This window comes from Acanthisitta chloris, unplaced genomic scaffold, assembly GCF_000695815.1.
Source record: "Acanthisitta chloris isolate BGI_N310 unplaced genomic scaffold, ASM69581v1 scaffold3631, whole genome shotgun sequence".
NCBI classification, from domain to species: domain Eukaryota; kingdom Metazoa; phylum Chordata; class Aves; order Passeriformes; family Acanthisittidae; genus Acanthisitta; species Acanthisitta chloris.
In genome coordinates, this window is record NW_008656969.1 from 26,204 (window position 1) to 39,150 (window position 12,947).

The 12,947-nt window shown below is 36.9% G+C and overlaps 1 protein-coding gene across 1 annotated transcript in view; it reads left to right on the plus strand.

The window, feature by feature from the left end:
* CNTN5 (contactin 5) overlaps positions 1-12,947 on the plus strand; it is a gene marked incomplete at its 5' end in the record, with an annotated part of 69,023 nt that overhangs the window by 23,959 nt on the left and 32,117 nt on the right. The window contains 2 exons of the mRNA XM_009084546.1: positions 4,836-4,994; positions 5,420-5,569. Of these exons, the coding sequence (XP_009082794.1) occupies positions 4,836-4,994; positions 5,420-5,569 (309 nt within the window). The remainder of the gene's footprint in view (positions 1-4,835; positions 4,995-5,419; positions 5,570-12,947) is intronic.

The following is a 12,947-nucleotide window of genomic DNA, read 5'->3' on the forward strand; positions in this document are numbered from 1 at the left end:
TTTTCAAGTGTAAAAAACTTGAAACTTAAAAAATGCCAAAAACTTTTTTTAAGTTTAAAAAAGATCCTTTGTTCTAAGAAACCTTTTACAAACATCAACTTATATCATACTTATAACTTCAGTCCAAAGAAGTGCCTAGAATCAAGTAGTAAAATACATGTCAGATGTGGTGATGCTTATTAACTCACTGCATGAAAGAGACCCATATGATTCTGAGAGTGATGGTGCCCACACTAGGATTGCAGTGAGCAGGGAAACAGCATGGAGCAGAACTGGGACAGCTGGCAAGGGATGCTCTGCCATGCTAAAGGTAGTCAGCAGCCTATGCCAAGGAAAGGCATGTGTCCAAAACTCACCCTCTCACTATGTTTAGGAGCAGCTAACAATCTCATTCACGATGTAATTAATAGGTTACTAGTGCTTTTATACCTTAGGTGAAATTCCAGTTCCCTGCATGTCTGTACATTTTGTGTCAAGTCACACCTGCCACTACACAAAGATCCAGCTCAGAGGTTCTGGACTGCAGTCCAGAATCTGAGCTCACAACAATCAGCAGCTCTCAAATTTTCTTTGTCCAAATTCACTATTTTTATGTTTGTACTAGGCAGAGAAGTCATCAGGGCAAAGGAGCACAACATGACATAGTTATCAATAAAGAACCTCTCAAGCAGTATTCCAGGGATTTCTCTTGATGAGCATCCTTGAAATGAGTGGAGACTATTCAGGCAGAAATAGTCAACCCATGTCTTCTCTTTATTAGCTTCCAAACCTGAGTCTAACCTCCCTGTCTATCCTGATGCTGGCTGAGTTATAACCTCTCCATCTGCCCATGGCCCTTATGTACCTTACAGAAACCACTTGAGTACCCACACGTGGAGGGACTGGTGTTATGGATGTATCCACTAAACCCATAGTGTCTATAGCATTTTCTATACATCAAAATTTTTCTCCATCCTCCTATTCCCCACTGTGTGCAAACACATCATCTGCCATAGCTGGGTACAGCAAAAGGGGTTTATGCTACAACAGTCAAGATCCTGTTTTAGCAAATGCCTTTTTCACTATTCTGTAGTTACTGCCTCTTAGCCTTTTTCTTGTCCTGTCATCATCTTGATGACAAGACAGAGCACCTTGTCATTCAGAAAGCAAAAGCTTCAGGTTAATAAATCTGTGTATCTGGCTTCTTAGCTGTTTGGTAAAAGTGAGAATTATCCTGGTCAGGCAGCAGTGGAGTAAATCAGTGCATATTCTGGGATTCACAGGAAAGGGCATTGCCTCACTGAATCACTATAGCTATTATTGGTAATTGTTTTTCAAGAACTGTCACATTAACATTGTATCATGGCAAGCAATCTAATGACCTCTCAGGATGATGATTCCAACAACAAAAAGATACATGAAACAAATTTGCTAAAATGCAGTCACGCATGTCCTGAAATGAAGTATGAATCTATGGAATTGCTCTGAAAGGAGATAGCTGACTAATATCCTTGACACTGGGTTTCCAGTGCTCCTAGAGCTGCATAAGAGCCTATCACAGCCCCAAAGGTCTTCTCTATGAAGGTCAACTGCACTGTAGTGCATTTATGGCCAGTCATTTTCTGTGTAGTTTCCAGATAAGCATTTGAGCAAACCATGCATTTTTTCCTCAATTGGCTATTCTCAGCTAAAAAATTGTTTTAGAGATCCTGAGCAATAACACAGCCCTTGGGAGAAAAGCCTTTCTGCATTAGCCATCTGACTGACACCATAAATGATTACATCCAAGCATCAAATTTAATGAGATTTTTACAAAAATGAGTGACATCTGCATAGCACTCAGGTCCTGGCTAACTGTCATATGTTTGCATCACTGAGGCTTTTGTCCTTTATTAATCCGCTTTCGAGCATGCCTGCTATTGGAAATGGAAATGCTTTTTAGCAGTCACCCTGCAGACTGTGTAAGAGTACACATCTCTGAAAGCATAATGACACATTGTCATGCCCAGGAATGCATTTAAAAGGTTTAAAAAACATGAGAGAACTCTGACAACAAAGCATATTGAGAATTTAGCAGGGGATGTCTGCATAAATATATTTTACATCTTTTAATATAGGCAAGATGCTTGTCCTTTTGCTATAATACAGTGGCTAGAAACACTTTAACAACATTTGGAGTGCATGGGAGAAACATTGTCATAGAGGAAAAGTACTAAAATATTTCCCTTTAATTTTGTTTGTGCTTGAGACCATGATATAATTCTGGGCCTAAGGCTCCAACCCAATAAAAGCATATGATTGTATCAAGATCCTAGCTTTCCTCTAAATTTTCCCTCACGGCTACAAATAAAAATTTCACTAATATTTTCCTACATCAACAGATAGCCTGAAACAGTAGAGGATGGAGATTGAAGAATCATCCTATTTTATTAAATTAGCCCCAGGACTTTCTATTCTGATACAAAGGTCTGACCTGGTGTTTCCCATCAAAGAACAGCAAACACTTTGCAGAAAGGCTGGACTGCACAGGACATACCTTTCTGCCATGTTTTGCCCCAGGAAGAGAAGCAAGGCCTTTCCACTGCAAAAGAATTTGGGACTTCAGAAGGCCAAGAGTCACAAGGTGTCCAAAAGGGTGGCCCTGTCTTGTTCCAGTCACTGTTTGTGACTCAATGAAAGGCACTGACAGCAGCCAAGGCAAGCCTGGTGAGTGGGCAGTACAAGGGAAGAGGAGAGATTTGCAGCACTGAAGCTGCTCACCACCCATGAAAATGAAAAACCTTGTTCTTCCTATGGCCCAGAGCCATAACCTGGGATCTTGTAAAGGAGACTGCAGTGTGTTGTGGAGATAATATACATCCACAGTACTAAACTTTACTAAATAGAATCTTTTGAATTTCAAACATTTAATTCTCTTTTTCGTTGTTAGTATTTATAAATGCCATATATTTCCAGCACTTTAATGTCAATTAGTTGCTTGTAGATCATTGCCAAACCAATAGAGGCAAGTGAATTGCATAAATTGCTTTCTCATTTATAGGATTCAACATCTCTTTCACTCTGGAGATATTGAGCCCAACTATTACAAAACTCTGATCCTACTGCTGCCATAGTTCATGTAAATGTACTTTTGTTGAAAGCATATCAGAGGGATTATAAAGCTGTTTGCAGCTGCAAATGACAAAAAAAATAGCAGCAATTAAATATATTTCAGTTAATGGGGTTTTTTTAGCCTTTGATATTCAGATAAATTTGTTTCTACTCATGGACTAAGGAATCTAGCCAGCAAAAGATTTGCCTGCATGAAATAGCGCTAAAATATAATAATGCTGATCAGTAGTACAGAAATCCTGGCCCCAACTTCCACTTCAAATGGAGGCCCCAGGCCCCAGTGTTTGCCACCCTGATCTACAGGTGATGAGCTCTGACTGTTCAGCAAGTGGGACCACACTACTCACCACAGCTCATGGGAATGGAGGTATTCAATGGTCCTACTCCACTACAGCTCTTATGACATGCAAACAGCATTGGGCTCCCATAAAAGTATAGCAGAAATGGCTTCCTATTAATTAAGCTTTGTTTCCATCACCAACCTTTCTGAAGTTCCATTTTGGAAGCATTGTCCATTAGCACATTTCTGATTTTACAGTCCTCCATCTGTGTAGGAGCAGAAGCAAACTATGGACATGGAAAAGAATCAGTAAGGTCTTGGGTGCAAAAAAAATTTCCAGATTTGTCATAAATAAATATAGCTATCAATAATAATAATATTTCACAGAAGTATTAAGTCCTGCCCTTCAGGACTTCTACAAGGTTTTAAGTATAAGGAAACCCCAAGAAAGAAATTTGTTTTACATAGACCCATGACAGAGATATACATTTCCTCTTAAACACCTGTTTAAAATAATTGTGGAACAGGATCCTGAACCAGGACAACCTTGTGTCCAATTTAGTTTGGCAAAAAAAATTGGACAATGTTTTCAAACACTAGTAATAGCAATTATCGGGAAGAATTAAATAAGGAAACTATGGATGAGAGTGGGACTTATAGCCACATTTTTCTTTGCAAAGTCATGTTTCTTACCAGAGACCTCACTTACTGCAGCAGTCACATGGCCTATACAAATGGTGATTCGCATATTCCCATTTGGTGCAGCTAAGTGGAATAAATTATCCTTTAATTTTCAAAGTAGGAAGTTGCAATGGGTATTTTGCTTGTTTTTTTAATGGTCCCATAGTAGTTTTTAAAATATTTGGATTTGGGTTTTTATTTTGGTTTTAATAGTTTTCAAACAGTCAGTGGATTTCCAGCATGTTAGCAATCCAGGCAGTTTCCCTGAATGATTGAATTTGAGAAAAAACATGAATCCTGTATTCTTGATTCATTTATTAGGAATATTATTGTTCTTCATCAAGCACCTGCACTTCATTTTGCTTGCTATTTGTCTTTCCTGCAGAAAATCTCACACAAAGAGAAGACATGATTGTGGCTGTTCAGCCTAGCCTGGATGCTTGTCAAAATTCCTTTTATTTTCCCTCTAACTTTAGGTCCAGAACAATTACAATGGAGTTTTTGCCGTGTTTTTTAATCTGTTTCTGTTTCTAGTTCTTCTGCTGTTGCTTTGACAAGGTAATTGACATTCACCCACGCAGCATTTAAGGAATAGCAACAATCACAATTTACCATCAGAAAGCATGGAAATGAGGTATCTCCATGATGTAGTGCTGTGCATTTTAACTCTTGTATTTCATTGATATTGAACTCCTCCGTGTCCCTGCAGAATGCACCTCCTGTATTATTGCTGCTCATCCATGATGATGGTGTGGTCTATTTGATTATTCCACTTTATTTCTAGGTCCTCCTGGTCCCCCAGGGGTTGTAATAGTGGAGGAAATTACAGACACCACAGCAACACTCTCCTGGAGTCCTGGGGCAGACAATCACAGCCCTATCTCCCTCTACAACCTGCAAGCACGCAGTCCATTTTCTCTTGGCTGGCAGACCGTAAAAACAGGTGAGAAAAACTTTCAAACAGCACAAGTAGACTGTTCAAAACTGCTGATCATCATGATAATAACCACTGGCAACAACAGGAACAGATACTCTTAAGAGAACAATGACAAATTAAAAGCACTGATTTTTTTTCCTTTTTTTTCATTCCTTTCATGTTACTTAGCAACAGCTCTGAAAGGACAGCACAAAGACACCTGCCATGATGCATCTGTGAATAAACAGAAAGCTCTCCCCTAAAACCTTTAATCTGTATTTTTTCAGGAGTACTACAGTGCCAAAAACCTAGCTGCGATTTCTGACATATTAGATCCTTGATGTCTATCATTTCTAGTGACCATGTTGTATCACAAAGTCCACTTGCTATTGAGATACTGCATGTGAGCTTCAGATTTCTGAGTCACCTATACATTTCTTTATTGTTTGCAGTTCCAGATCTGATAAGTGGTGACATGGAGTCTGCTATGGCTGTGGAACTGAACCCTTGGGTGGAGTATGAGTTCAGAGTAGTAGCAACCAATAAAATTGGGACTGGAGACCCAAGTGCACCATCACGAGTGATCAGAACCAATGAAGCAGGTAAGGAGGGGACAAAAAGTTTATTTTTCCAGCACTATCAAAAACAAGAACTCCTTTAATAGACATAATCTCTTCAGATTCATTCTTCTTTGTTATTTAGGAGACCTAGAGAGATTTGATTTTGTTTAGGTGTTTCATCAGCTAAATAATTTTTAAGCAACCTGTTGATCATACAGAATAGAAGAGAGCCAAAAGCAAAGATTTGCTTGAATTTGAAAGCATAACTGATTGTATGGTTGTAAATATTGTGGACAAATACAGTAATTGTATTGCACTCTGTCTTCTCATTAAAGAAAATGATAAGAATTACAAAAATTACAAGTATAAATGCCTCTCTCATTCTGAAAGAAAATTCTTATATTCTGATATGTTCATCTTATACTTCAGCTCCATAGTTTACCAGTCTGTGTCTATGCTATCCATAAATATTTACAGCAGAATGTTCAGGCTGATTCTCTTAGACAGGAGGCCTCGGGATCTCAGAAGGCCTTTACTCCAGCCTTCTGCTCAAATCTGGGTAAATTGTTTTCAGAGCAGATGCTCAGAATTTTGTCCAGTTGAGTCTTTGAAACCTCCAAGGAAGGAGATTTCACATCCTCTCAGGTTAACCTTTGCCAGCACTGTGACTTTTCCTTCAGTATATTACAGCCAGAATTCTCCTTATCTCAGTTTATGACCTCTGTCTCTTGCCCTTCCACCCTACACCACTATGAAGACCTTATCTCTGTCTCCTCAGTGACCTCCCCACAGGCAATGGGAACTACTGTTAGATCTCCCACAAGCCAGATTTGCTCCAGGCCAAACAAGCCCAGCTCCTCCAGCCTCCCCTCCCAAGGCAAGTGCTCCAGCCTCACCAGCCCCATGGCCTCCTCTGAACTTCTACTATTTAATCAATGCCTTGCTCATCATGGCACCTAAAATTGGACACATTATTTCAGGTGTAGTCTAGCAAACCTATCTTCAGTTGTAATTCGACATATTTAACTTTTTCTGCTTTAAATAACTGCATAGTTGCTAGCTGATATTAAATTTCACTGTATAATCACAGAACTGCACTGAAGTGATTTCATTCCCATTCACACCCGTGGAAGGATGCTTCCATTCCAGCTCTCTATTCATCTTCTTCAAGCTCTCCACAGCGTGAAACTTGATAACTTATAGCAGAAGCTTCAGATGCAGCATGCTTTGTTCCATTAAGAAAAGACAAAGTGAAAATGAAATAAAAAGCACAAACACATACTTTGTTCCATTAAGAAAAGAGGAAGTGAAAATGAAATAAAAAGCACAAACTACTTTTTGGCAAATGATTTCAAAAAAACACCCTTATTTCACCACCATTATTCTTTCCTTGATCTCGTAACGTAATTCATTGGCAGTGCAAATTCTGCTGTACCCAAATGTTTGAATGACTTCTCTGTTTATTCAGATGATACATATAAAAGAGAATGCAAACATTGTGGAAAAAGTTTATCCTGTAATAGGCTGCACCCCTGGGATTATGTGCTTTCAGATTTAGGAATGTTTTCACTGGTTTTGAAAGGATGGTTCAGTATTTTAATTGACCAGATCTACTTAAGCTGTGAGCTAATGCTTTTCTGAGAAACTGAAGTTTGACAATACTAGATTTCATCTAGCTGTCATGTTTTCAGAATCCTTCTTTCACAGTGTTTACCAAACAAAGCCTGTATTTACTAGAACTAATTCTTACAACTCAAGTGAAAACCTTCTTCATATACATCCATTTTCAATATTCCTTTGGAAGATCTTTGCAACTTTAGCTCTGAAAAAAGTGAATCAAGAAATCGTAATACCAATGAGTAAAACCAAATTTTCAGACAGACAAAGCATACAGTTTGTGATGCATTTTCATCCAGTACTTCGTACTCATTTCTGGGTAACATTCCACTGTTACTGCTGTAGGAAAGAGAAGTCTTTAACTCAAGTAGCAATGTTCTGTACTCCAGTACATGTGGCTCCTCCTGATAAACAGCACTGTAGCTGAGAATAATAAAGGTCTTCTTAAATAACAAATAGTAACACATTAGTTCAAATAGGGAAAAGGCCATACTAGATGCTTACTTGCACTTTCATCTTCCCAGTTAGGAATACCTTTTTTGCTACCAGAGTTACAGATGCACAATATCATGTTGGAAAAGAGTGTTTTGTAGCATGACATTGAAATCTAGACAGGTGCCAGTAAAACAACTGAAGAGGCTTCAGAGAAATTGAAGCTGAATTTATTTGGTGTGCCTACTTAATACAGCATGGTACAGCAGAATTCTGTTGCTATTGCCTCAATTTCACAAGACCTTTCTTTAAGAAAAGGTTTGGTTTCTGTTTCAGTTGCAGATGGTATGGGGGCTGGAGTAATAAAAAAGATAAGATGCAGTCTCCATTTTTTATTCTATAGCGGGAGTGAGAAGACAGGTTTGAGCAAGAAATAACTTTCAGACTCATTAGAGTCTGCATAGAATTGTAAAATTGGAACAATAACACAATGGATTCTGTTTTAAACAAAGAAATAAATAAATTAAAAAACCCTTAAATGCTGCACATATAATTCTTTGAAAAAATTACATACTGCTCATAATTTGTATGGCACTCTTGACATGCTGTAGGCTTCATGATTTTCTTAATCCAAGCAGTCACTTTTTTCCTGATTTCTAGGTTTTCCTGAAGTCCAGAGCCTGTTACCACAGTACTCTGAAATGCCTTTCACTGATTTTGTGAATTGTCACCCTTCTTATAGTTTTCAGATGACAAAGAGACATGAAAGCTAGCAAAAGTTTTCATTGGATTACATAGTGTTTATATGGCTTTCCAAATTAGCACATTACTGCTTTTCTTAGTGCACTTAGTGATCCATTATTTCTCAGCATATCTCTATTTTTCATCTGAAATCTTCAAGGGAAACTGTCTATTAATTAATATGAGGTCCAGTTCTAATACCATAATTCTCAGTTCTTAAAGGACAGGTATGTGAAAGAACATCTTATTTCAGAAAGAACACGGTTCCAACCTCTCTACTCAAGACCCATCCAGAGTAAAGTGCCTATTTGCAACAGTGGTGATGTAGCTCACAAGTATAAACAGGCAGAAAATCTGCATCTGTATTTTAATGGTACAAAAGATTTGACTGGAGACTAAAGATTTTTTCTCTCCCTACACCTCACTTATTTTATCATTTCTTCCCCAAGACAGTAACAACATTTTATAATAGTCCATTATCTAAAAACACCCATGGAAACAATACTTGGGATGGTGGAAGAAAATCAACAGACTAGTAAACAGTTTTCCACTTGCTTTAATTTTCAACATTTTATAACAGTCCATTATCTAAAAACACCCATGGAAACAATACTTGGGATGATGCAAGAAAATAACAGAATAGTAAACAGTTTTCCACTTGCTTTAATTTTCTAATTAAACTCTAATCTTGTTACTCAGTTCATATTTAGTTAACATGATTGCTTTTCATAGCTACTTTCATCGGAATGGATAATACTGCAATTTTCTGGCATATGTAACATACAGCCAGCTGCTGCCTTTCTGTCAGTTCTTGACTTGATACATATTTTACAGGTCCACAAGATGCAAAGAGCCAATAACATGAATTTAAACATGTCTGACATTTCACTAAGGCAGTTGGGGCATTTGAAGCCTGGGGCAAAGCATCAATTACATTATCTATTCATGGGGAAACATGGGGAGAGAGAAATTGAGTAGAATCAAAGTTTAACCTGCTAATCATGCATGCAAACTTGTCTTTATGAGGTAACAATGTAATGCACTCTATTAGGAGCAGACTGTACACAGGATTTATTTTTAATAAGCCCTTATTTTCCATTAAGTTGCCCTTATTCGCAGCTAGAATTTCTTCATAGCATAACAAGAAATGTGTCTGTCCCAGGAAAAAAGTTACCAGTTTTAAAGTGGCCTTATTTTCAGGGTTCTGGGTTTTCGTTGTTGTTGTGAGCGCTGTTTTATTTGTGATTTGTATAAGTTTCAGCTTTTCCCATTATCATAACTATTTTTGCAGTAGCAAAAAAATTAATAACCTGCTCTATCTGCAACATTTGCAGATGATTACATAGACTACTAAAGCCATTGTAGAAAATGTGCTTTTCCATGGACAAAACAAAACAAAACACCAAAGCAAAAAAAAAAGTAGACTGTAATCATTTCCTGCATGGATGTATTTAGAACCTACAGGCTGCTTACACATTTATTTGCAGGCTCAAACTAATATTGAAAAAGAATCCAGATGTGTGTATTACTACAAGATGTAACAGAAAAGCTGTTGGTTTTCTGGCATATATTTATGTCACAACATTTAAGATTTCAGTTCTACATGTGGTGATTTGGAGACTTCAGACTGAGTTCAGCATCCACACTTGACCCTCTTGTCATTGAATAAAACAGAATTCTGTCTTCTACTTAATTACAATTATTAATAATACAGATGAAATTAGAACAATGTTTCAGATCCTGAGACCAGTTGTGGCATCCTTGTTTTCTAATAGCTGAATACGTATATCATCCAATTCTGAGATGCTGGCATGTTTTACATTTCATTCCTGAGCAGATGAGATGTGAAATGTTTTTCTGGGTGAGAACTTGAGGGCTGGTCTTTCACACAGTGAGAGGGTTTTGACTTAGCATCCCTCTGTTTCCTAGATGTGGACTGCAAGAGATATATATAGATGCACACATACATACATGTATATGCATATATACAGCATGGAAAACACCTGAGAAGAAAAAAATGCCAAATGTATTATAGCTTTGGTCCTCATATTAAGAAGTTCTGCCAAACTGGTGACAAACCTTTCTCCCCCACCCATACCTTTTCCACAGCTAAGAAATGTTGGTTTTCAAACTACATCTGTATCTTTAAAGATAAAGAGATAAATAACTGCAACTGTACCTTGGGGAAAAAAAAGTGTAGCAATATCAACATTTTGCTTCATTTTGCTTTATTGGACAAATGTTTCAGAATTTATACAACAAAAATCTTATGTGGAACATATCTAAAGAATATGAGATTCAAGCCAAGTAAGAAAGATCTTCTGACTAAAGAATGGAATTGTGACTTGGGAAATCTGGAGACAATTGCTTATCAGAAAACTAAATTTGGGCAGTTCAAGTCTGTCTTCTCTTTGTCTTCCTCTTATCTCACCTATCCCCTATTAAAGGACAAGGACTAAACCTAGCTACAGGTTTCTACTGGAATAATACAATCAATTATAATAAATTATAATCCTGGCTGCTAAATACCTTTGTTCTGTACAAAAATTAAGACACACTACAAATTTAAGAATTTGTCATTTCTCTTCATTATGAACAAAACCCACAGAATTGAATCAAGCCACTAAACATCTCCTTAGGAAAAAAAAAAAAAAGACAGAGAAACACTTCAAAATTATCAATTATTCATTCAATACATTTTTAAAATTTCTTTACAAGATTGGAATGTTTAATAGAACATGAACTAGTTTACGAGCACTTTCAGTTTTTCAATGTGATGTTTTCTCTTCGTTTCTATTAGGAAAGTATTCTAGAGCCAGAGGAGTTAAAAAAAATCTTTCAGTTCACTCACTGAAGTAAAAACAGGGAGAGTAAAACTGGTTTTAAACAAAATGTAGATTTTATTTATTTTCTTTAGCATGTTAGAAGTTAAATCATAATTTTGGATTAAAATTAAAAATCTCTATTGACTCAAACTGAAATACCCTCATTTGTCTTTCCAGTTTTAATTATTCTGTTTTTAAATAAAACTAAAGCAAAAAACAAATTATACATATTTTCAAAACTAAATAGCTATGCTTCATTTTTATAATGCCAAAATGAAGTATTTAATAATTTTCAATATTTTGCCCAAAAGTTAGTTCCAAAAATCTTTGAATCAGCTCATCTTTGCAATCCACCATTTTAATTTAAAAAAGTAAAACCAAAATCAAAGTGAAAAACAGACAATCCATGAGCCATGCAGAGTGAAGAAGGAATTTTTTACAACTCTGAAGTCAAACCCTAATTTAATCACCCTAAAGAACAGAACAATTTTCAAAATGTTGGACAGTGGAACTCTGGAAGGAAAATTAACATCTACCCCATATGTTTGTGGTTTCATAGCCATGGTATGACCCAGTACTTCAGAAGCTTTCCCAAACTTTACATTGAAATACAGGCTTAATATCTATAGGTGACACTGTCAGCACTTTTCAGCACTTTATAACCACTGCTCCTATGCACAAAACTCTCTGCAACATCAGTTCAGTGCATACACTTTGTCCTCAATTAAAAACCACTGCTTTTCACCCATATTTAGCTTGTAGTGATAAGATACACATGAATTATTAAACAATTGGCCATGGCTTCATGCATACTGTTCCATACAATGTTTTCATCATTTATATTTTAAGTATCTTGTCAAATGCTTCATAGGACTGCTGAGAGCTACATTCTCTGTGACTGCTCTTAGAGAAAATGTTAATGGTTTTTTGTTTGGTTTAGAGAAGATAAGTTTTAATAGTGTTTAATTTCACTTTCATTTGCAGCATATCACAGTAATTCCATGAAAATGGAAAACAGTAACAAACAAATCCTGCTGTTTGTGTTCAAATCAAATTCCTGGCAAAGTAATTTCAAGATTATTGTTTGCCTTAAGTGGAGGTTTCAACATCATCTTGTGCCAGCACCCACCCATTATTCACTGTGAACTGCAGCTAGTCACCATGTCTTTCAGAACATAAGTTTTTAGCACTATTTCTTGTTCACATTAACAGAATGATGGAGGCACCAGCCTTTTTACTCCCGAACTTACCAGTGGTTGAAGGAAAAAGAAAATAGAAGATCTGAACTGATCCCAAAGAGCTTACACTCTAAGAATGAAATAGGAGTCAAGTGAGAATAGGTAGCTGACAAAGGGTCTAATGAGAAGGCATTGATCATAATTACAGGTGTACAATCAAGCTAAGCATAATCACATTCTATAATCCTAAGGACTAGCTTTAAGATAAGGAGCAGTACAATTTCCACTAGGTGACATTCCCTCATCTTGTTGTTAAAGGAGACATTAACACAGCAAAGAGCTCCTTGCTACCAGTTAGGATGTATTTATTCAGAAGCAACAATACTGAACTTTTCAGCTTTGATAGACACTAGGAAAAGCCTTGTCCCCAAGGCTCCTGCATCCAGGAGCCAAGTTTAGGCATCACACTTGCGTATTTGGTGCAAGTGCCTCTCCATAATGCCAAGAATGTCACTGCTGAGAATTAACAGCATAAAGATTGGGAAGTCACTAATTGCATGGTGATAAACATAGGCCATGAGTGAGCAAATTCAGACATAACATTGATATAAAAGTGATGCTGCTGAA